General features: G+C 39.6%; 1 protein-coding gene across 1 annotated transcript in view; it reads right to left on the minus strand.

The window, feature by feature from the left end:
* Positions 1-17,983: 17,983 nt before the first annotated feature.
* EFNA5 (ephrin A5) overlaps positions 17,984-26,457 on the minus strand; it is a 212,818-nt gene continuing 204,344 nt past the window's right edge. Inside the window, exon 5 of the mRNA XM_086770409.1 lies at positions 17,984-22,188. Coding sequence (XP_086626535.1) covers positions 22,067-22,188 — 122 coding nt within the window. The 3' untranslated portion in view covers positions 17,984-22,066. The remainder of the gene's footprint in view (positions 22,189-26,457) is intronic.

A 26,457-nucleotide genomic window follows, 5' to 3' on the forward strand; every position in this document is an offset into this window, starting at 1 on the left:
CTTAGGTTTGACTACATGCTATAAACTGTGTCCCTTGCCTGTCATTTACAGTGGCCCAGCCCTAGAGGAAAAATTACGTTTTCTTTACATTTTGCTTTACAGAAAGAGAAAGTCTACCTCTACTAGTCAGCAGTTACCTCACAAAAGCAGAAAGAAGACAACAATTTAGAGGATCAAGTAAACACATTGACAGAGAATCACACAGATTTCTAAGACCTCTAGCACCCTAAAATAAGTTGTCTAGTTGTTTGGGAGTTCTAATCAACACAGCCTTTATGAAATCTATCAGATTACCGATTTTATGAGAGAACTTTCAAAATTACACTGAACACAGTAATTCATATGCATAGTTAAGCAACAGTTCTTGTTTCATTCACCTCTGACCATTTGCAAATTAACATGTTTTACTGCAGTGCGTTGTGTGATTAGAAAAGTATGTACGGAGTATGCATATACACATACTCATCATAAGCAACCACAAGAAAAACATGCTGTCTCTCCACATTTTTTACCAACTCAAAGAAGATCTCAATTTTTTTCTTCTTTTTTTTCCAACTGCTATCATCTTCTGACTTTAAAAAAAGTAAAGGAAAACTGAACTGCAATTCTTTTCTGCATATATAAACAGTTGTTTATGTATCAGATCATCACCACAATGTAATTAACCTCGTCAGGTTTAAGTTCAGCAGTATGTGTCAGTTTTAAAAATCACTGTACTTCTGTAACTATCACTCAAAATGTTTTCCTGCATATTTGCCAGTTTTTACTTTCCAACTTAATGGATATGTCTTCATATATCTAAAATACTGAGTTCTTACCAATCCTTGTGGCTAACTGAATTTTTACGTTCTCCTGTTGTTTTGAAAAATGCTTTCAAAGTAGAATAAAGCTATCATTGAAACGACAACACTAAGAACACATTAAGCAATGAATATCCATCAAGGTTACAAAACTGTGAGTCAAACTTAGTTTCTACCAAGCTCAAGAGATGTTGCTCTATAAACAAGTGAGGTGGAGATCAGATGCAAAGAACTTAGAGAAAACAGAAGAAATTAACATGCTGAAGCTTCAGAACATCCTGAAATGCTTTAAGATTATTTTTTTTTTGTGCTGCAGTGTCTCTATGTTGAAGTCCTTACAGTGAGAAAAAGTCTAGTGGACTATACAAGAAAGAAAGTTTATGATAAATTGAAAGTGAGGAAGTAAATTAAGATAAGGACAGTGGGTTAAGAGCACTATGTGAGGAGCTGTAAATTAGGAGCTCATCACTTATCTAGAGAAAGAGAAGAGAAAACTGAAGCTGACTTCAGAATAATTTCAAGAGGGGAGAAATCTTAACGGAGCAGCACCAGAAGGTGTACCCCTCTCCGAGGACAGGCTGCCACTCCCAAACTCTCTGAAAGCCTTAACCCATCATGCAGCGGGTATTCTGTGTCTTTCGCAACAGCTGTATCTTCTTAGGCATGTAGGTGTTAAAGCTTGTAACTTTGTTTAAACCAGCAGGGATCAAATCGGTGTGGTTTACAGAAAGGCAGGTGCAACCCAAATGTAAGGAAGAAGGAGTCATTGCATCATGTGGAGTGGTGCCATGAGCCTTGACAAGTGGCTTTTGTGGAGAGTGACCAAAACCAATTTACTCTCATGTACATGTATTTTATATATGTGACTTAGGTAGACAGATAACACCAATAAATCCATTAGTAATAAAAAACCACCCAAGAAACAAAATCTTACCTGAAGTGGCTGCTTCACATCTTTCTACTATTCCACTTTGCCAGATAATAAATCTTTTCTACGGCTTGTGTCTGTAAGGCTTAAAGCTGATTGTTCATTAGCTATCTGTATACAAGTTTTTGCCTTTGAATTTTTACACAGCTCTTACCAGGCTCCATTGGGTGATTCAGCTGTGAGCTATGCTCTGTACAGGAACTGTCAAGATCCAAGAGTACTGCTTTCACTCCAAGAACTATAGTCTGTGCAATGTCCTCAACAAAGTGCTTTGGCATACTGACCACCTTTGGTCTTAGAACAAAGTTTATTTATAATAATAATGTCTTTATTTGAACTATTAGATGAGTTAAAAATAACAGGTCTAAATGTGAAGACCAAGGGCATCTAGCTCCAGAAGGAGTGCCTGCTGAGTGAGGCTATTTGAATGGGCTCCAAGGCCCTGACTCAGTTGCTGTCACTTAGATGTCTGGTGCCACATCAGATGTGATGCTATATTCACTTGGCCTCCACCTGTCTCTCCAGAAGGCTGCAGGCCTCCTCATGTGTTGTATCTACCACTTCAGGCAGATGTCTTAGATACTTCAGGGTATCTAAGGGTAGGTGATGCTTACACAACACAATCAAATTTTCAACCTCATTCACTTAAGAGTCCAATTTGGCTCCAAGACACAAAGTAGACACAGCTAACTGTGAGCCACAGCTATGCAAAAGCCTTGCTGTCCAAAATCCCATTATAGTCAACGAGAATCTAGTCAGCAGGGTCCAGAAAATCACACACACACTTTAAAATAGGCACCTGCATTAGGTCTACTGTAGAAAACCTATTGCAGATACCTAAATTCAGATATTCTAATCTGGGTATTAATCCCATGCTAAATATCCAAAGAAAAAGATGCAAAGACAGAGGAAGCTAATGTACAGGAACCTAGTCAGAAATCTATGAAACTAACTCTTAAGAATTCAGAGCACAGAACAGAAGTAGAGTGTGTCCAAGACCAAATGAATAATTTTCAACCCAAAAATCATCAGTGTTCAAAATTACTGAATTAAAGGAAACAAACCGTGTGCCACTGGAAAATGACAGAATACAAGAACAAAAATAATAATCTGATATAGATCATGTTTTCACCATGTTTCTCAACCTTTTCCAGTTTGTCAACATCATCGGTCTCACATCTGTAAGCCTATCAATTGCTTTTGTGTGCCTATAGATTGATTCGTGCACTGACTATATAGTATATGTAACAATATGGTTTCCTAATCACGGCAAAATATGGACCATTTTGTTAGCTAGGAGTAATCTGACTACCAAATAATGCTCACACCTATTTAGGCAGAAACCTAAAACCGTAATGAGATAGAATACTTCAAAGATTAAAAATGCAGATCTAAAGGACTATGAAGATTTTAAATTAGCAAATGAGCATCACACTGGTCTAGGCAACACAATGAATCATTATGAATCACCTGGCAGAAACTGCAACTCAACTTCAAAGCAAAAATTAGTGGCTTGGACCTCTGGGTGGAGAGAGCCATAAAATACTAACATCAGCTTTTGTATGTAGGAAGCTCATTATAGAAAGCTAGCCCTGCCCAGTATCTTGTATTACTAACCCAGTAATTACTAATACTCTTCTTGCAACTCACCTTCTTTTCCTACCGTCTCTTTCACTGTAAATGCAAATGCAACAGGTAGTACCACTACAGTATGTGAACACAGTTTCTCTCTCTGTAGTAGTCTTTCCCTTTTTATTTGCTTTGGTCACTGGTCTCTGCAGCAGCTTTTTCAAAATTCCTGTTTGCAGGCACAGCACTCCCAGAGGAGGCTACCAAAAAGAATTCTCAAGCCATTTCATAGAATCATAGAATGGTTAGAGCTGGAAGGGACCTTCAAAGGTCATCTAGTCCAACCCCCCTGCAAGGAGAAGGGACATCCCCGACTAGATCAGGTTGCTCAGAGCCTCATCCAGCCTGGCCTTGAACGTTTCCAGGGATGGGGCATCCACCACCTCTCTGGGCAACCTGTTCCAGTGTTCTACAACCCTCATTGTAAAAAATTTTTTCCTAATATCCAATCTAAATCTACCTCCCTCTATTTTAAAACCGTTACCCCTCATCCTATCACAACAGGCCCTACTGAACAGCCTCTCCCCATCTTTCTTGTAGGCCCCCTTAAGGTTGTAGACCCCGCTACAAGGTCTCCCCGAAGCCTTCTCTTCTCCAGGCTGAACAGCCCCAACTCTCTCAACCTGTCCTCATAAGAGAGGTGCTCCAGCCCTTTTATCATCTTCCTGGCCTTCCTCTGAACCTTCTCCAATTGGTCCATGTCCTTCTTGTGTTGGGGGCTCCAGAACTGGACACAGTACTCCACGTGGGGTCTCCCCAGGGCAGAGTAGAGGGGGAGAATCACCTCCCTTGACCTGCTGGCCACACTCCTCTTGATGCAGCCTAGGCTACGGTTGGCCTTCTGGGCCACAAGAGCACATTGCCGGCTCATGTTGAGCTTCTCATCCACCATTTGACAAACCTTCTCCATGATATTCCTCCCCTCCCTGCTCTGTCCAATCCTCTCATCATTTTAAATTGTGAGCCACTGAACTGAGTTCAATAAATCCCCTGAGCTTGACTCTGTGAGAAGTGGGCATTCAGTGGAAAGCTGCAGGATCCACCCACCTCTCCTGCACCCTGCTCTTCTACTTGCTCTGCAAAGTAAATGTAGAAGAAGAAATTTTTTTCCCTAACTGTGTCTTTTTGGAGAACCAATACTGAAACCAGGCTGGAAACACACCATACCACTCCAAAGCAACACAACTGATGTTAAAATTATTCTCCAAGTTTCAGAAAACTAAATTTTTTTACAAGCAGGCCTTTTCCGGAACTCTGGCATGTGTAGGATGAATGCTAGGGACGGTCTTAACCACTTTACACTGACAGAACAATGTGTTCAAGCCTTCAGTATAGATAAGAATCAGACCCAGGATCTCTCAGTCTTGTATAACCCAGCTGTGGATATGTCTGCCTGCACTACGACTTAACTAAGAGTGAAAGTAGACCGAGAAGATACCTCCCTATTTAAAGAGAATTAATTTAAAAATGGAATTCAAAATAAATCAGCTAACTCATCTTAAAAGGCAGAGAAGCACAGCCCACGCAGGAGAAGCAGCCAAACTACTGCCATCCTCCCTCCAGGGGATAAAAGAGGACATCTGTGAAAAGTCCTCCCTTCAGTTTCTCCAGAGTAGCAAGCGCGGGAGTCGAGAAAACATTAATCACATTCCTCTCTTTGTATCTGAGGGAAAAAAAAAAACTCTGTGGGGGGAATATGACTGAGAAAAAAACCACCTACCTTTGGGATCAGATTTCGTGATGAAATATAACCACCTCTTTGTTGGAGAGGTTCTGAATCCCCATGCCTGTGGAAGTGGAAAGTTAGCTGTGTTTCTCTGTTTTACAGAGGGAAAGATTCCCATCAAGTCTCTCTGTCTCAGAATACCTTCCAGCCATGAAGGAGAAAATATATACACACTTCTTGCAGCCTGAGTGTACTCTTAAGCTTGTCCTTTCAGACACTATGTAAATTCACAGCTTTGATAGTCAGCGCTGGTGCCACCACCCAATTAGTGCCTGTGTTATTAGGACTCTTGGACATGTGGGTGCTCTGTAATAATTTCATTTGAATATGACTAATGTTCTTTGCTTTCTAGCTCAAGCTGTTTTCTTGTGTTGCTTTGCACAAACAGTTAACACCCCAGTGGTGGCTAAAATTCACATGGTAGGCAAAGTGACTCATGCATATGTACTATGTCTCTAAAAACACTTAGGGATCTTACAAGATAAAAGACTCGTTTAGAAATGCAAGTCATCATTATCATCAATAAACTGGAAGTTGGAGACACAGAAACCAAATTCAGAGGCATGAACTTTTTTTTTAGTTTTGTTTATATCTAAAAATATGGGAGATATACACCACAGTGCTCATGAGATTCTTCAAGCTGATTTTAATAACGGTCATTATGTTAAAAAATGAAGATTCTTGTGTCAGAGATGAACTGGGAAGAAACAAAGAAAGAGAAGTAACTCCTGCAGTACCTTTGTGCCCTTCTAGAATTGCTGTTCATCATTCTTTCTTTCAGCACTTCCCTTGCTCCTTTTGTGCAAAAAGTACCACCATCTAATGAAACAATTAAGGCCTGACAGTTTAAATACGCTATTCTGTTCTTTTCAAGCATAAGTGCCAGTCATCAAGACAAGCTATACCTACTGCTTCACTATCAGCAGAGTCATTGTTATCCCAGATAGAGTGCCCTAAAAATAAAAGCCATTCTGTATGTGCAGCTTCATCAAGTCAGGTCATGTCAGCCCCGCAGGGTAGACAGCACTGTACTAATTTTATTATTCTATTTTTAAACTTGGCCTCCTTAGATCTTTTAGTGCGTCCTAGATAACAATGCAGAATTGACACGTTGTACTCAAGTTCCTACTCCCAGCCACCCCCAGTTTCTGAATATCCCACCCAAGCAGTATATTTGCTATCCAAAACGAAGTTGTCATAGTCAGCTTAATGGCACCTGTTGTGCACTGCTTGCCTATTCATGGGTCGCGAGATCAAATCAAAATTAGTATCTGCAAGATCGATCAGTGTTAACAATTTAGTGCCCCAGGCACCATATTTCACAGAGGTCTCCACCCCCAAAAGCTGAACTGAATTTTACAAGCCCCTGAGCACAGTTGCAGTGGGAGGGTTTCATCCTGAACTACCTCAGGTATACAAATGGCTAGAAGTCACCCTGAGTATGATCGTCTCTCAGAGATAAAACAAAAATTTTCATATTTGGTTGGTACATGTGAGGAATTTGGTGCCCAATAGCTGTCTTCCCACAACACCAAGGTGAATCAAGCTATCTCAGAATTATAACGGTAGCACAAGACACAGAAATAGAGGAAGAATTGCCCGTAATTTTCCAAGCCAAACTGAAGGAACTCCATTGGTGCACAGATTTACACTGGGCTGTGGCTCTTAGATTACCTCTCATATTTGAATTTTTTACACCAATTGACACTGGGCAGGTACATACATTGTAGAGCACTATTTTAAAACAAAGAGTTGAACAAGAAAGTACATTTCCTTCTGTTACATCTACTCCTTACAGCAATAAAAATAAAAAGCTGATTTTACCCAAACGCAAAACTTTAAAAAAATCCTACCCTACACTTGCAATTTGGGAATTAGCACTTAGCCTGGTGTTGACTAGAAACTTGAAGCAGTTTCAAGGCAAATAAAAGTTGCTACAATTGGTGTCATGGTGATGGTTTCAGAATATAACAATAATCCATTTAGTGTTCAGCATGTGCACAATAAAAAATTACACATTAAAAAATTACACAATCATATGCAAGAGGAAAGTAAGGAAGAGGAACTAGGATGTTTTCAGCAGGTTGGCTTAGCAAGTTCCTTAGATATTAAAATTGTCACTTTTCTCATAAGCGTGTCATATTCCCAAAGGTCAGACAAGCACATCTTTTAGGAGCTTTAGGCTGAATCTACGGACAGCAAACAGGTCTCAATACCCTGTCACAATATGCCCTGAAATAGCCATACTCTTCCCTTGCAATGCTAGCTGGTATTATCATCTTGAGGGAGTTTTGCACAAGACAAGAAGATCATAGGAATCACCAGGTTCTTAGAAAGGTTTGGTGCCTGCTGCACTGTATTCCATTGGCTAATCCTCAGCTGGACTGCTTCAAATTTGTCAGGGTGTTGCACAGGTTCTGGGGTTGGTTTTTTTTTTTTGGTTTGGTTTGGTTTGGTTTTTTTTTTCATTTTACCCGATTGTCTCTTGGTATGTAAGGGTCTAGAGTTTGGGTTTCTTCCATTTCTTTTATTTGTTTGGGCTTCAGCCAGGAATCAAGGACCGTTGGCCCAATATTTGAATTGCACATTAGAGCTTATTACTTAATGTCTCTCCCCACATACCTCATTTGCTAAGAAAATAGTACTGAAACAGGACTTAGAGGTGAGTAGGATCTACTTGTCTGGTTGACTACTTGCACAAAAACATATGGACCTCAGTAGATGTAAATGATCATCTAACACAGTAGGATGATGACCTGCAAGCAATCTTCTTCATCTGGTTTCCAAAGGCTTTTCTGCCAGAACAAAACTGGCTTGTTCCAAGAACAGCAGACATTAGAGAACAAAGGGCATGTATTTGTAGAAATACAATGTTGTGAAAAAACATTGAAGTTAACTGGGAACAGGACAGTTTTAGACACTCGTTTATCTGTGTTAACACAGCAGCCTGTCCAACACACTTGGCTCCTGAGACGTCAGGAAGGTTTGTTCAGGTGAATTTTTTGCTACTCTGGCAGAGCTATGCTGCTGCCATTATCCCAGTCAGTCAGATGGCACAGAGCCCAGTATCATATCACACAAATGTATCCAAGGGACTAGTGTTAATTGGACAGATACGGAAATTCAAACCTGACAAAATAGGTACGTCCTGCCTATTAATCTCATTTTGTTGTTCTGTATGTTTTTATTTTGTATTCTCTATCTGTCCCTTGTATGATCAAGGTGACAGTGAACAAAGGCTGATGAGAGACCCAAGGTCTCTGTTTATCAGACACAGTCTGAAAGATTGCTACCTCCTGAATGTTTCTCTCCATAGGAAGCAACCCTGATGTGTACTCTTGTTGTTGGGCAGATCAACCTGCCAGCTTCACACTTGAGTCACTAAAATTTTCTCAACTTTACTTCTCAGAAAAGTGGAGGAGAGACATACCAAAAAAACTTATCAGAAATGCTTTCACAGCTTCTCTAATGCATTTTGTAGGCAAACAGAAGAATGCTGAAGAACAGTAAGCTATGGAGATGTTAATAAACATATTTGTTTGAAACATATATTGAAAGTTGGGCTTCACACAATCAAACCTGTCAAAAATTAATTTGATCTGTGTCATCAACATATGCTTATGCTTCACATCCTCACAGGCTGAGAAGTTTCCCTGATACAGCTTTTGGAGTTTGAAGTCTCCACACTTGGCCTGTGAGAATTTTGTTCTGGCAGATCCTGTCCAGCTATCTTTGCTGATGTAAGCTTCAAAACTGTTGCTAAGAGGCAATTCTACTGGAAAGTAAAGACCTATCTGTGCTGTGAGAGCTTAAATCCCCCCCAAAATACAAAATGCAGTGAAATGACCTTTTCTTCTGTTTGTTCTGTTACAGCACTGTGTTCATGTAGTGATTTTCAGGCGTTGTAGCTGACTGTTTCTGCAGGACATTGGCATTCAGTGCCGCCTTTTCTTCTGGTTGAATATGTAAAAACAAAACTGTCATGTTGTTTGAACAGATTTCTGTCCAGCCTTAATTTAGAACTGGAGTGTGTGCACATAGTTGGCTATTTCAAACTATCAGTCATTCAAAAAGGTTTGCTTTGTTTAGTTACAAGGCGAAAAACAAGAGTTAGTGAGGCTAATTCTTGGAGATTGCAATTATCATATCAAACAGTGCTCTGAACTTGCGACAACCCAACGTCTCTTCATCTGGCTTGCGCTTTTGGAACAAACAGTGCATGACTTAGACTCAGTTTTCATACACATCATAAACTCCAGCCAAAGGGAAAAATAAAAAGAAAACCCAAGATTGTTATGTCATAGCTATAAATACAGACAGTGAATTATAACAATAAAATGTGTTATGCAAATTACAGCTAATTTTAAAATAGCCCAATCTGACTGCCTACAGAGTGAGTGAAGAATTATACAGTGTTGTTCAAACTCTTAGTTCATTTTTTATCCCTTCAAACCATTCCTATCACTCCAAGTTTTTAGTTTTAACGGCTATTGAAAAAGGATTTTTATTGCCATGTAAAAATAGCAGTGGGCACTTTTGTAAAGCACTCTGATTTACAGAATTTATCTAATTAACATTTCTTATTTGCTTCAGGTGGGTAGCTAGTGATTGCTTCTCCTTGTGCATACAGAGCTTCTGCTGCCTTCTCCTTTCTATGACGTTAGACAGAGAGATTTACAAAGATGCCATTTGGCAGAATATTTTAGAGACATTTGTTTTAAGATGAGTGTTTCTTGAGTGTGAGGCATCACAAGTGGTTTTAGCCTCCCAGCTGTGTTTTGCAGCAGATGGGGCTGGCAAAAGCTTCATGTGATGTGACAGCACAGAATTAAGTTTGAAACAACACTTAAAGAAAAGATTTGAAGAAGAAAACAAGGTCACCATCCATCTGATGCAAATCACACTGGGAAAAAAAACTTAGTGAGAGGTCAATGAATTCTGGTTAAGAAAAAAAAAACACAAATCTTTGGACTGGCAAGAGGCAATGTGTGGGAGCTGTTTAAAGAGACCACACTACTTGTCACTGTCCTTTTCTAACTCTGTCTGTCCTCTATTCCATGTAACATATGTCTTACAAGAGGAGCTTCCTGATTTGGGGAATATCTACCCACCAGAGAAAATGCTCCACCTTCCCCTTCACCCTCACAGAAGTCTGGCCAAGGCAGAGATAATTACTATACATAAAGAGTTTCAAAGAAACAGAGCTGGGGTGCTGGAGGGGAGAGAGCAGAAAATCTTATATTAAAAAATTTGGGGGAACCACACAGAGAGCAATGCCAACCTCTAATCTGAAAGCTAAAATATGTTTGTCTTAGAGGGCTTTCCTGCATGCATGTTTCTGTGTGGAAGGCCAGATGGGGTTCCTAGGGGGAGATCTCAGGCTGAGACTCAGCAGCCCCCAGAGTGCCTATTGCCTCTGTCCTCATCATGCCTGCATGTCCCCAATGGACCCACAGCCTACTGAAGTTAACATTTTTGGGCAAAATGGAGCTCTGTTTCCTGTGTTCTATAGCCAGGCTCAGCACAGCCTGACAATCTGTTTACAATACTCCTTAGGGCCTGGAGCACTTTTATGGATGAATACGTAGTTTGTCATAGTCATGGTCACCTTCCTCTGTTAAAAATAATATATCACAGGAGTTCCTGCCTGTGCAGAGGTTTTTCAACCACATATATGTATACACACCTAGCACTCTGCCCAAACAAGTTCCTCATAGCATCTCTCCTGTCCACCTATCCCACAGTACTAGGTAATGAAGGGACTGTTTTCAAAGTTAATTACTAAGAAATGACTGGCTCCTGGAGTGGGGCAAAACAGAAAGCTCCTTGGCTTACAAGGAAGAGCCAATGTATTTCCTTAATTCTGCTTTCGTTTCCTACCCATTCTTGCTCCCAGTCCTTTTAACAACTATGTTTCAAAAGATTCAACTTCTGCTCCTAGGTTTTAATTTTCATTCCTAGTGGTGGAGTTACCAGTTCCTTGAAAATAAATAGACAGGCAAATTACACAGCTGAATACATACAGTCCGAGTGTATTTGTTAGTAGCTGGGCTAGAAGGACTGTGTACAGGACACACCTTGTGTGATAATACAGCCTTTAAATTCTGTTCTTTCCAGCAAGCCCTACAGACAGAATTGCTATCAGGTATGCTAGCTTCACTTCTAATTTAGTTGGAGATCGTTTTGAAATTAAAAGCCAGGGCTCACAGCACGGTACCAGGTAGCCAATGCATAAAGTTCTCTGTTTGTTGTTAGATTTCAAACACTTGCGTTGTTTCTCACTTGCCCTTTTCAACCAACCGTGGATACTCTGTGGTTAAATGAGACATGACGGTTTCAAGGCTTGGTATCACTCACTCTGTATGCACAATAAGTGGTGTATTGTGTTGATGTAAACAGCTCCCAAACCTGGCATATTCATATTTCTTGCCTAATTTTTCCAAATGCTTGTCCAATGAGTCACTGTGTGTTTTCTTCCTCCTTCAGAAGATTCTTCTCAGAAGTCTCCATGCTCTGCCACTCTGCTACAAGAATAGCTTTCTTTTTACATTTGTCTGTAGGATGCCCAACTATGACATTCTTTTGCTTTAATTTTTCCCCTCAAACTGCATTGCAAGACTGCATGTATTTTCTATTTCTGAAAACGTAATATTTTTCAATTCTTCGACCCTAGATTTAGTGTCTGGCGTACATACTCTGAGGACTTGTCCTGGGTTACATCTGCCTCTGCTCCTGCAGATACAACTGGTGCTTCACATGGGAGAGGTGAGCATTTTCTTGTGGTCTCTTCCGCAGCAACTTCTTCAGACTTCATGGTTTACTCAGGAGAGGAAGAGGGAAATGTAGAGTTCTTACGATGTACTCAGCCTCCTGAAGCACAAGCAGCTAGTAAGCTGCATTACTTCCCAAAACAGAAGAATTTTATTATTCTTCAGTGTATTAAACCACACTTTTAGGACAGATATCTGTTGCCCGTAAGAGCTGAAACTAGGGTAGTGCCTGCAATCTTTAATTTACTTTTTTTCATTATTTTCTTGTTTGAAAAAAAAAAGTAAATAGCTTTTCTGGTGGCTTCTGGGACAAGTTTTCACTGAAAGTATGCAAACAGAGCAAAAAGTTGAAAAGAACAGTGACAAGACACCCAGATAATACTGTCAGGGATGTCTTGCTCCGACTGGTCATGTGTCCTGTGTAAACACACGGACAAAAGGATCTATCTGTTTCATAGTGAGCTTATTGCCTCTTGACGAAAGTTTTAAAAATAGTTTAAACTCTGAAATAATTTTTCCTCTCTTCTCTGTGACAGTGTTAGATATAACACCAAATAAACTTCCATATGGAGAAGATGGCAAGAATGTAACATAAGATCTATGTTGATTTATTTTAGTCTGCACTAAAGATCAAAGGTCGCCTTTTGTTTCCCTGATTGTCCCTCCATGCAAATCAAATAAATCTTTTTAAAAGCACTCAGCTGTGAGTTATTTCAGGTCACTGTTTTGTTTTAAATTTTATTTCTTTTTTTTTTTTTAAGAAATGTAGTTTTGCTATAATAAATACCTTTACTTTGCCTCAAATGCATGTGATATCATCTGTCTCTCTCTGACTCACATAGAACCCCTGTGCCTAGTGCTAAGCAGCTTCTCCAGTCCCACTCCTACCTAAAGCATCTTTCAGTTCCTACTTTGAGAGCAAGGCTGCTGCCTATGGCCCTGTTCGAGGCCTGATCTTCACCAGATGCATAGTGAACTGTGACAGGCAACCTTGCAATGAACAGTGCAGCACAGCCCTGAACATCAGCCTTGAAGGACAGGTTTGGCCAAAGGTCAAAATTCAGACAAATGTTTTTTGGTATCTCCAAGTGGAAAAAAAAAAGCCCACAGAGTGGATAGTAGCTGCCCAGGATAAAAAAAACCCCAACCCCTGAACTGAGCCTTTTTAATGTGAGAGTGGTAGCAGGGATGGCAGCGAAGCAGCCTGATGAAGGGACAGTGCAGGGAGTGCTGGCCAAGAGAGAAAGGGTGAGCACACAAGTGGGTGTTTCTTTCTTTGCTTATTTGGCATTGCCTATCTACAAGTAAGTTGCCTGACACCTATACTTATAGGTCCAGCACAACTAAGTATAGTAAACATGTGATAAACCTCTGCTCTGAAGTTCATCAGAGTAAAATACTCAGGGTTCCTTCCAAGCGTGCCATTATTGTGACCTTACAGAATCTCACTTTGACACGAGAGATTAGACTTTTAGGACTTGTAGCTACAGACAAAAATACAAAGAGTGTTGTGGTGTTTAGGACCTTGTAGTTTCCCTGTATCTCACCAAAGAGGAGACCTTAAAGTGATGTCCCTTCAGCATCATGCAGCTGGAGCAAGGGAGGAGCAGGAATCACTCTTCCCTGCCTCCGCTTATGAAAATCATGCTGTTTTGACTTATGGCCTCCAAACCTCTGTGTCTTGAAAACACTTGTCAGTCAGTTGCTGCGGAACAGACAAAGAAAAGTGGAAGCTTCAGATTCAAATGCAAACATTGCTGGGGAGTATCTGAAATAAACATAGTGTTCAAAAGCTGAAGATCCTTTTTTTTAGTCAAAAACTAAACACGCTTTGTCAAACAAAGCATGTAAGTAAGAGGTGGCTGTAGTACAAAGTACAGATAAAACACCTGTTTTCTGCAAAGCTGTCTGGAAGATCTACTTGTCCAGTCAGACAAGTTCTGGTGCTAGAGGAAGAAGAAGGAGAGGGAGGCACACTCTCCCTGCTGCTCTCAATGGAGTCCCCCACGCAGAGGCTGCTAGATTAACCACTTCACTGTTTTGTGCCAATCTCGTTATGTGTTCTTGTTAAAACATTTATTATTAATGGATGCAAAAATCCCATCATTAAAACAGTATAAATATTCATACTGTGTGCATTTCATTTAGTCACTTGGCAAAACTTCTCTGGAATACAAGAGTTTTGAGGAAATTTGGCTAATGAGACCAGAGCACAGGAAGTGTGCACCCTTTTCCTTTCTTTTTACCTGCAAATAAATGCAGAATAACCAATTAAATGAACAACAAGAAAAGGAGCAGGTATTCAAGGATATAGCAAGGATGATATGCACACTTGTTTTGGCTTCTGTGTCAAGGGGAACACAAAGCCTTTTGTAATGCAAGTATGTGCAAGAACCAGGATATTGTAAAACTAATGTACAAATCCTGATAAGCATCAGTGCGTGAGTTCATCTGGCTTTGCCTCACATTTAATGTCTAAGCATTAACATCATGCATGATCCACGCCTTTGTTCAATCCTTTTTAAGGCAGAGCAGCCATCCTTCTCTTTGCAGTCATCCTAAATAGAAATGTAGTTGTATCATGCTCATTAAAAGTCAGTTTATCTGTGCTCTGCACTCCTGATTCAGCTTCAGGATCTTTGTGATGGCAAAGATAAAACAAAACAAAACAAAAAAATTACTCCCAGACTCAAGTTTAAAAGCCACTATTAAATGGGGGAAGATCTCTCACAAGGGTCTGATCCTTCAAAATCCTGAATTGCCAGCTCCACATGCAACAGCTCCAGATACAGCCTTGAGGAGCCTTGCAGAGTGCAAGATTTGAAGTTTTTCCTGTTTCAGGAAGGTGTATGTTTTTAAATGAGGTGTATGTTTTTAAATTATAGTAGGTTTTCAACACTGATCAATGTTGGCCTGACAAATGGTAAATCTTTCCCTGACTTCCACGAGCACAGTGCTTGACCAGAGGATCACTTCTAGAGAGCACAATCTGTCACTTTGCAGGTTTTCCATTTAATGTTTTTATGAATTTCAACAAATAAGCAAAACTTTTAAGCATGGACAGCTTACACCAGTAGCCATTTCCTTGGCTCAGAGTCTACTGTATACTTCCTGCTGCTGCTTAGCTGTTTGTAACTGAATGAGCTCTCTTTTTCTTCCCCACCCTTTCTCCATCCCCATTGTAGCAAACAGAAGCATCAGGATACAGTCAGTGCTATGCAATGCACAGCATGCCAAGTTTCCACTGAAGCATTCACACCCAGCCAAGGGCCTGATTCTTCTGACCCTCCCCAGGCAAGGACAGCTGCTGAAGGACCACAGCTAGCTGTTTGCAATATGTAGCACTCCATTTATTCCCAAGTGAAAAAAAGGATCGGAACTTCACTATCACATCAGGGCTGCAACTTCAGACCTGAAGATGCTTTGCCTTTGTTGCATTAAGTTTCTCAACTTCTTATTCCTGTGTGTTGCTATAGGTAAAATGACAGTGAGGAGAAGGGAGAAAAAAAAAAAAGCCTTTTAAACTTCTTGGACTAGGTGGTCAGTGATTAGTCGAACCTTTAGTTAAGATATTGCAAGTTACAGTACATTACAACAAAAGGCACAATTGGTTCTCAGCAGTAGAAGGAACAGAGGGATCCTGATTCCTACAGTATCCTATCGATTTACTTGACCTTTTCCTTTTACAAATACCATACAAACAAAAACTTCAGTTTTACCAACAACAGTTCTGTCTGTGGATAGAGAAATGTGTTTAAATGTTAAAATCAGTAGTGGAAAATATATATGGCTAAGTGGGAAAGTGTGTCCTGCAAAATAGCACTTAAAGCATGCTTTGAACATAAGAACTGAAAGATAGCTGTGTATAAGATTGCACTTAAGATTGTATATACAGAAAGAGGCATATTTCTTCCTTCCCTTACTTCAGACATACACTACAAGGTGGATAAGCATCTAGAAATCACTCTGTGCTCCTGATCTTGAATGCAGTGTATGCTTTCATAAAGTTCTAGCCAAAAGAGAAAATTCTTCTTTCCCTCCAAGTAGACATCTAGCTTGCTGCCCTGCAGTTTCTTGTATTTATATTCCTCCTTGTGTAACAAAACTTGCTTGAAGAACATTATAGGAAAAATGACTGTTTCAAGATGTGCTGGTGGCTGCAAGAGTTATCTTTTGGGTTGAATTCTTCCGAAGTACATATGACTGACAGTATCAATCAGCTAACAGATCTATCTAGGGGGAGGGAATCAACAAAAAATGTGCTTAGCTCTTCAACATTTTTGCAGTATCATTTCCACTTTCATTTTTCTTTAAAGAATATTTTTGCATCTAACATATACTTTGTTTTAAAAGCTTCTGTATGGTCTAAGAGACAATTTTAACAAAAATTTTAAATTGGTGATACTTCAGCCTGCTTTGATTCATAGCAGTAAACCGAAATTGTGCTGAAAGCAAAAAATCATAAATAGCCATCTCATATAGGAGCTGTCTATACTGCAGCCTTTACAGTGAAGACTGAATCTTGATCTAGGCAATCTTGCTCCTAGGCAATCACCTGTAATACAAAGATTAATCATGTTTTAAACTAAACTAATTTAAACTAGTTAGGGCAAAAGCTAAGAAAAATAAGAGTTATAAGGAAGGAGGCACTTTTCAATCCTGTGCTGTTAAAGACTGTAAAAAATTTAACCATCCCAGCTGGTTACCACATCTCTAACCTATATAAATCAAAGCTTTGTTTTGAATGAATAAAACCACTTTGGCACACAATCATATCATAGTGGTATGATGCATGCCTGAATATCCCTAAGAATGCCCTCAGAGGTACTCTGTGAGCAGAATTATTCTGCAGAAGGAAAGATGAGGGAGCACAAAGGCCCATTGTGCACACTAATGCAGAAAAATGAAATCAAATACCATTCTCAGCAAAAGCAGAGTGTCTTCTGAGCAAAGGCTATTAAGTGTGTCAGACTGCAGGATATTTTCTGGACATGGCTATTATGTTAAGACATACTGAACATGTGTCACTTATATCCCTGCCCTGGTTGTAACATCACAGCTCCAGAGGAAAGAAGTCTGGTGCATCAATTCTTTGTATCAAAAACTCACACACACTTTCTTCTCTCACCAAGCCATCACTTCTCATTTGTAAAGAAGGTTAGGGTAAGTTATAATTAGTACTTGCTGCCCTGTCAACTAATTAAATACAATAAAAAGTTTTCAGTGGGTTTAATGCTAACGTGGTGTAATTACAGCTGAGTTTCGAATGCATAGTGCATGTATTATAGGTTTTGGTACATGCCCCCTACCTTCTACAACCTAAATTCTCAGGTTAAATCTATCATGTGATTAGTGAACGGGCACTGCCAAAGACAACCATTTCAGACCTAAACACAAGTCAACCCCAATCTAGCCCTGTGCATTTTTAGAGGTACTACATCAGCATCTAGGAGTAAGGGTGCAAGGAAGGAGGAGAAGCAGCCAGTCAGCTGCTTGCTTCCCGGTTCTTCCTCTTCCCTTCAGGAGGCACCCTTGCTCCAGTTCTCCTGCCCATGTGACTCCCACTGCTCTCAGCCCTTTTCCTTGCTTTTGTAAAGAAAAATATGGCTGAGATTTCAAAGCCAGTTCCAACCTCTTCTCTTTGTAAGTTTAAGGGCATCCTGGGTAGAGGGGCATCGTGTGCAGCTGTCCTGTTTGCACACCTCTGGGGCTGACTCTATTCCTTAATAAACCAGAGTTACACTATACAATGACATGTTATCCAGGCGAGTAAGGAAGACTGCTGACGAGGCCCAGAGCAGAGCAAAAGTGATGATGGAAACCATGTCATGCTTCAGCATTTGGTCAACATAGGTCCTTACTTTCCTAGAGATTTGGAAGAACTATGAACACATAAAAAAAAAAAAAAAAAAAAAAAGGTAAAGAGCAGAGCAGCCAGGCTTTAGATCAGCCAGGATGTTGGCAGTTACAGCTCCAGATAGTCAGTTGTTGTGTCCACTGCATTCTTCACACTTTCCCACTCACACTCGTCATTGCTTTCCATTGCCCACAAATATGTAAGGTTGCTACAAATAGCCCCCAAAATAAAGACGTAATTCATTGAACAAAAATGTAGCCTAAGAGAATCAAATAAAATGATGAAAATCTTTAATTTTATTTAAGTATAATTGTACGGACACGTGTATATACAAATACAGATCTTCCGGGGCAGGGATTTTCAGTGGGGTTTTTTTTAACATTTTCTTTTAAGTTCATATAATGTAAGCATTTCAAAAACAGCACTCAATGAATAAGTGCAAAGAAACTGCAAAGCAGGGCAGTACAAGCACAGGACCACACTGAGCTGGACTTTCATACCCAGATGCATACACAATGAGTGTCTTCAATGGGGTGTCAAGAGTAAGCATGGAAAGCGGATTTCGCAGACTCATGGGTAACCTCCAACATGCCAGCATCTATTAAACTGTACAGACAATGGCAGCAAGCCTATTGTAGGGAGATTTGTCTCACATCCGAGAAGCTCGAGGGCAAATGCATGGGAAAAATTCAGTGATGCCAGACCAGAAACAGATCTGCCCATTCACAGCTCCAAATTAAAAAAGGAGGAGGGTGGGAGAGGAGGAAAGGCAGGAAGAGTGAAGAGAAGTGTAGAGGGTTGTACATTAGAACTAGTGACTACAAAATCCAAGTGTAATGAAAGAAGGGGAAAAGTTAACACTCTAAGCCTCTGAAAGTGACTGAACCATTGCTCTCACAAGGCAATGGATTAAGTTCAGTTTTGAGGGTTAGGGGTGGGAATCAACAGGAACAAATACAACCACTTTCCTTCCACAATTATATAGGAAAGGAAACAATGTACTAATCTACTCTCAGTACGTCCCAAATTTTTTTCTAGTTCTTTTGGAACCAAGTACATACATATATCGCACATGACACTGGCAAGATCCTTTCTGGAAAAAAAATACTATTAATGGAAACAAAACCAGAAGGAAAATAGGAAGAAAAAAATAAAAGAAAAAAAAATCAAACAAAATAACAAAAGAGTTGCTGTATCCCCAAAGCCTTTTTAGAAACAAACATGATACAAAAGAACAAAAACCAACACAGAATCCACAGGGCTCCAACATCAGACCTTTAAACATTGAGGACAAAACATTGATCATCAAAAGTCATGTTGTTACAGGTCTTGACATTGTGAAGTCTTGCAATAGATGAACGATTTTCAAAGATGAGTCCTGTATGCTGCAGTGTCATGGCCACTTGTCTCTCAGTTCTCAGCCATGATCACACTTGATGCTTCAAAGCTCTGTCTTGTAATCAACGCGTGATTTTAATATCCTGAAAGTCTATTGTTCTCACTTACAAAAGACATAAGAATCAAATGAATACTTTATTATCAAACACTATATACAACAGAGGTTGCTAATAATACAGAATTTAAAGAACATAGCTTTAAGTTTTACTTGTCTTTCCTTTGCCATCCGAGTAAGTACAGTACAAAACAATATTCTAAACTAACACGAAATGTTACCTTGTCTATTAAAGGATACACAGTATCCACTAAACTGACTGATCCCTATTCTCCCTGCTTCACATTGCAACGCCCTTGGCAGCCAGGAGTGCAGGTCACGGGGGTAAGGAAGCCACCTAGGCTGAAGGAGAATCAGTCCCTCAGACTTGAGCTGGAGCAGATAAAGGGGAAGGGAGCAGAAATGTCCTTATTTTGGGCCAAGATCTGCATTTAAAGCATCCAGAGATTTGCATTGCAACACAAAGTCCATCAGCGTTTATGTACTTGGCATGACTGGGATTGCCTGATGCCATCAGCTATCGAACTAGCAGTGTCCGGTACACTCCCAGCCACCCCAGGCAGTGCAGGGACCTGCCTTGCAGCTGCGTCACTTGTGCTGTTCCTTATCTACCCAGCAGGCTCTACGGTAAAATGAAGGGTTGAATTTCACCAGAAGTAACACTAGTGGAAATTGTTTGCTGTAGATAAACGTACATCTCGAACTCTGACATTATTCAGAGACAAAGGATGAAAAATGAAGTCACCATTTCTATCTGAAATTGGCACTAGTGCCCATAATTACTATGAATCATTTTAATATGATTACCTATCACACAATATTATCTGTGCTTTGGTTAATAATCCATTTGATAAGGCGCACTTTGATTAAGCTCACCTCACCGAAAGCTTTTTAATTCCTACCTACAGGAAGTATTAGTGTCTGCACCAAGCACATCCACATTAAAGAGAGAAAAGTACCAGACAGCCTGTAATGAGACGATGACTTCCCATCGCTGTTTAGACTGTGTATCTTTATTGTGTGCACTTGACACTAGAGGAAATTTCCTATATTCCTCCTGTAAGCACAGGCCCTGCATTGTACGATATCAGGCAAACCCAGATCATAGTTTAGCGTGCATAAAACCTCTCTTTATATCTTAAATTTATTTCCCCCTTTCCTCCTTCTTTTTTTTGCATAGTGGGCTGCTTTAACTTCTGGATCACTTTTCTTCATTCAAAAAAAGCCCACAAAGTACTGTCCATTAATGGTATCACTGATTTTGCTACAGCAGACTTTTTCTTCAGAATTACTATAGAAAACCCTTGTTTTGTTTGAATGTGCTCCATCTTTTGTTTCACATTTGACATAATTATCACAGCTTTTCTTACAAAAGCTCTGTTTCAGTCTTGGTCTGCTATTTCCCCGATTATGCTTAGCAGTTCAAATTTCATGGCAACCTCGCCAAAAAATACCCCAAGGCTTGCACTTCCTGGCAAATGACTTCTTAAAGTTCTACGTTGGCCAAGGCTCACATTCCTTAAACAGGGACACTCCTAGTTCCATCACACAAGACAGTTCCATTTCCTAATTGCATCAAGGGTTACCACTTCTCTCACATATTTAAACAGGACAAGCATATATACTCACTCTCAGCATAAAGTATATCTAAATAATGTATTTTCTATTCTAGTGGATTTTTAAAAAAATATTTTGTTAAGTCTTTGGGAGCCCATCTAGTTTATCTCCTGCTGATAAACACGTTTCCTCTACTCTTCAAACTGTGCTGGAAGGGGAAAAGATAAAAAATCAACACTTGAATTTGTATTCCACACTTCTTTTCTTTCCCCCCACCAAACAATGCTACTAGACTGTCCTGCCTTCTTCTACATGTGGTTTATTCCCATGATTGAGGAACTTGCAGGAGAGACAAATCAAGAGCACACTGGAGATCCTGTGTCCCACACACGTTTCCTCTGGCCACTGATGTCCTTTCTTAGCATGTACTGACACCCAGAGCAGCATCCAAGGCTATCAGCTACTAAGTCAGCGCTGGGGAAGGTCACTTTATTCTCAAAAGTGCCTCTGCATTTCAAGAAAAAAATTGTAGCACCACGGTGATTTGTTTTGAAATAAAATAATCCGGTGTGCATTATCCCCTTAAAACGAAATAACAGAGGCACTCACACCCCCAGTGAAGTTTCCTAAATCTGACCTTGCCTGCTGTATGCTAACATTCCTAAATACTAACTTCTTCCTCTCACCAAAGACAGCGTTTTCACTTGTGAGCACAAATTTTACTGTCAAAGATCTTCCAAGACAGTCCTATAAGAAATATCATCTTTCCCTTTCAGAAGCCTGTTCATTTAGAAACTCCTGGAGGACACGGTGTTATATTATATGTATTCTTAATATTTCCCCTCCAGTCCTGACATGGTGGCACGATGCCCTGCATGATCTTCTTACAGTGCTGAATGAGAAGGCATAAGTACTGTACCAGAGAGAAAACTCTCCCAGGCTTTCACTCACTTTCCTTATCCTTCACTGACTGCATCTGCCACTATTGTTCCTTGTCCACATATGGATGACACAGTGAGCTAACAGAGGTGACTTCTTAAAAGAGAATGCAGAGGAAAATAAGAATCACTAGTGTCACTATTATAGTTTGGCATTTTCATTTGGAGTCCTTTTATTTATATGGAGGGGTTAAGAAAGTCACAGGGTAGGTAGGGATGGGTGCTGAAGCTAGTTATCCCCTTCAAATTTTTGCTGAGTTCAGGCTAAAAGGGAGAAGAAAAGGGAAAAATAACAATTTGACATCTGCAAAAACAATAAAGTCCCTTTCCTGGGATGAGCAGTTAGGTGGATCTTTGATGTTCCAAGACCCTGATATTTTCTGTGACAGGTTGCCGGAGCATACTGTGCTATAATATCAAAAGCATTGCCAGGAGGAACAATAGAGTTGCCAAAAGCCGGCTGGGTATCCTTGGTGTCTGTGCCGCGTTCTCACCACGGGATGGCTCGGCTGACTCATGTACGGTATCATCTGTTCAAACAGAAAGAATACATTCCAATGAGACTTTGCATCCTTAATAAACTCTCACTGAGCTGACAACTGTAAGTAGATTTCAGTGCCTTTATGAAATAGGGCAATGAACCTTGTGCTGTCATTGACTTTCACAAGCGTGTAATACCTCATTATGTAACCAACTTGGGGCCAAGTCCTGCATTTCTTACTGGCAAAACTCCCACTGAAGACCAGAGGAGCAGAAAGTAAGTCTGATTTCAGCAGACTGAGGAATGAAAGATTCCTTCTCTAATAAAACACTATAGCTCTAGCTTTGGATGGCTCATTAGATAGCAATGTCAATAGTGAGGCAAATAAATAAAAACACCTGATTTTCAAAAGGGCTTTAGGAAGAGTTGCACGTGCTCAGAATTAATTTTGCAGTTAATCCCCTTACTGAGTTACATATTTTGGCTCCTGAATTTGAAATGACAGCCTGTAAGCCCAAGCATATATTCCACTTCCACACATAAAATTTCCACTGAAGCATACTGCATTTGGGGATATGCAGAGGATAGAAGACCAGTCTGCCTTTCTTGAAACAGAATTTTAAAGGCTAACATATGATAATCTCCAATTTTATAGAATACATATTCAATCTGGAAAACCTCATAGGTAACAGACTACCTTTTATGGTACACAGAATACAGATTTACATACATGCTGCTAAAACTAATAAAAAAAAAAGAACCAGCTGAGGTGGGAAAACATGCCTGCTCATTGGTGGCAGAAGACAAAGCAGTAGAAAATACTAAATTTATGATACCAAATAAAGCTCTGTTTACTTTTTGTAAACTAAAGATCAGCCTTAAAGCCACAGCTTGTGCCATTAAAAAAAAAAAGGCAAGTAAAGTAAAATTCAACTTCAGTGTTGTTATAGGTGTGGTATTTTTCTCTGCTAAGCCCTCAACATCCACAGCTGTCTAATCTGGGTATTTTAAAAGTAATCTGCCTCAGGTTTGCCATAAAAAATCAGCTCTGTGTTTGAATTTTCTTAATACTAAATGAATTAAATAAGCCAAACCATTTTAGGAAGTGTGACGTGGCCTCAAAATGTATTCATAATTTAGAGTGTCTAAGTTTCCAGGAAAATTAATAGTATCTCACTACTTAGTGTAATAAGCTCTCCCATTTTATGAGAGGTGTCTACATATCTATGATGTATCTGTCTCGTAGCTCCCATCTCAACAAATTGCACTGCCAGGATTACTCTGCGTGAGAGCTGTGCCATTCCAATTAAAGGCACTAGGGAAGCGGAAGTCAGGATACTGGGATCACCATGCCACTTTGGCACAAAGCCTTTCACCTTCCTCAGCTTTAGCTAGAAACAAGCTCCCTCCCCTTCATACCGTTGCCACCTAGCACAAAAGCAGGTAGAGCACTTAGCATAATTTAGGTTAACAGGCTCTTCAGCCTCAGTTCAGTTACACAGTAAGATGCACAATAAACTGGATTAATCATGTGGGGTTTTTTTTCCAGCACTATTCGATGCCACAATTGCATGAGGCTTATCAACAGGTCTTCACTGCTGCTTAAGGCACAAGTATGAAAAGTAAGCACTGATCAGCTGTAAATACATCCATATTCACGTTTGTAAGAAAGGGACACCACCAGATTGAAGTCCCACTGACATCAATGGGAAAGACTGGCTGGAATAACTTTAGTTACAGCTCTTGACCATGTATAGCAGGGAGACCCAGGCACTTCAGTCCTGAACAAGGACTAGTATTTTTCCTCCAAAATTATTCCAAAGGAATCTAAAAATCTCAGTGAATGCTGGCTACTGAAAACTGCCATTTCCAGTGGTTGTCAGTACCAAAAGCTGTTTCACATTTCACTTCTGAGTTACATCCTTGTGTTTTGGTGGCACTGCAGTGAGAATACAATACTTCGCAAGAGCAGCTTCCCAAATAAATCATACTTTAGGAAGTTACAGGGAAAAAATATCCCTGTTCTAACTGTCAGTTCTACTTCCTTTCATACATTGATACGTCAGCTCTTCCCAGTCTGGAAACATTTACTCACTGCTGATGAACTAAAACTACAGGGGAGAATGATGTGCATTACCTTCTACCTCTTGCATCATCAATAGAATTGCAAATAAGTCTGAATTTGCAACATTGAATGTCAACCGTTTTGTCCTAATTACATGTATGAGTCAGCACTTAAACACAATAGGGCAGAACTAGTGTAGAGCAGTAATAAATCCTCACTCTCTTTGACTATCAGACACTGTCACAACTGGAACACTGGCTACTGCTAAAATAACTCTAAAAAAAAGCCCTAAACTAAAAAGACTACTTCTTTTAAATGAAAAATATGGAGATCTTCTAAGATGCCATTTTTATAAAGCCATTCTTCATGGGAGAACTAATTTTCATGTAACATTAAGGGCTTCCTTTCAAGAAATCATCTAGGTTTTCTGTCAATGCAGCCCCAAGGTCTCTGCACTCATATATTAAAGCATACAATTCATCTGTAGTTCTCAAAATCACTTTACAAATATGATTTTCCTTGGAGGTGCAGAGTTATAACACTGCATATTCTTTAATGCTTAGGGAAAAGGTTTTGCTTTATTTTAAATACTGAAGGCAAGTGATGAAGAGGATAAACTTCCTGAGTTTAAAGACTGGGAATGTTAAAGACTGGGAATGCTAGCAGTAATTAGAAAAAAAAAAATATTTTGACAGCCACGAATTTTCCAGATCACATAGCTTTACAAGATATGCTTCAGGTATAATTTTTCCAGATATGCACAGCTGCAATTTTTGTTTAGGGACTTTTTAGTTTTATTATTAAGGAGGAAGAGAAAGGGAGGACAGGAATAGGGCCAATTACTTTCATCACTTCTGAAATAAGTGTGATCTCTATAGACCAGTTTCCTATAAATTCCTGAACAAAACCAGTGAAATTATAAGGGTTTAAAAATCACACAAATGGTGATTTTTAAAAGAAAGGTAACAGTAAGTAATCTGCTGAACTTGACCCTCCTGCCTCCCAATTCTTCTGTCTACTGTGGAAGAAGACAGTGGCAGGCTAGGGGAGAGGACAGAAGCAGAAGATGCACACCAGAGGAAGGTAAATTAGTACATTACACAGACCACATGCAGCAAGATCCACCAAGGCAGCAGCAAGCCTAACAGCCCAATAACAGAAAAGTGCGACAGCAGTTGTCATATCTGGGAATGACTGATTATCTAATGGTGGCTGATTCAAATGATAATGCAAATATACACTGATGTCAGGACTGGGAACTTTTCGGTACCAAACCTTCTCATTAAAGCTATTATTTCCTCCTGGTAACACAAATACTATTTAATCTCAGACTGTAGGATGGTCTTTGTATGGTTTTATTCCCTAGTTTGCTTGTTGCTTTCTAACAACCTGCTTTTGTGATGATGCCAGTTAGGTATAGCCATTCAATGGGAATTGAGCAGCAGTGCTGAAAAAAAAAGCTCAGTGAATTCAACAAAATCAGGCACTTATTACTTGAATGATCTCTTTTGCAAAGCAGTAACAGGAGAACTACACAGCGATTAGCCTACGTTCACCAATCACAAAATGTAAAAAAGTGCATTGAGTTTCTAGATTTGTAGGTTACCTAGAGAAAGGGAAAGATCATCCATCCTAATGCCTTCTGTAGAAGAATACTGTTAATAAATGTATAAATGCATCTACTGTAAATGCTTGCATTTAGATTTGCTTAGAGAACAGCTTTGATTCTCAAAACCAAAATTTTTAGGAGAGTTCCAAAAATCCTCTGAAAGAAAAATAGTAAAATCTATTGTGTATCGATAGGTAAATAATTCAAACTGAAGAACTTATGAAAGCGTTATTTATACTTCTGTATGAATAATGACTTTTAGTTAAAGGAACTGCAAATAACAAAGAGCAAAAAAACCAGTATGTTTCTTCATACCAGAGGGGAAATCTCTTTCAAATAGCGTAAGAAAGAAAAAAACCCAAAAAGATCTTGGTAATCTGTTCTTCAGGGTATGTACTAAATGGTACATGTGTAATTTTTTTTTTTCTGGTATAGTTTGTTTATTTAACAATGTATTTTAATTATTGAGGCTTGAATACAACAATGTGTCAGCAATGTGTAAGTACATCTAAAACAAACAGGTAATACCACTATTGCAAATATTTTTCCTACATACCTACCTAATTTTAATGTCATGAGCCATCCCATTGAAGTTGGTGGGATTACTCACACACCTAGAATTAAACATGCTTCTATCTGCCATA

The sequence above is a fragment of the Chlamydotis macqueenii genome, chromosome Z (assembly GCF_036417535.1).
Source record: "Chlamydotis macqueenii isolate bChlMac1 chromosome Z, bChlMac1.mat, whole genome shotgun sequence".
NCBI classification, from domain to species: Eukaryota; Metazoa; Chordata; class Aves; order Otidiformes; family Otididae; genus Chlamydotis; species Chlamydotis macqueenii.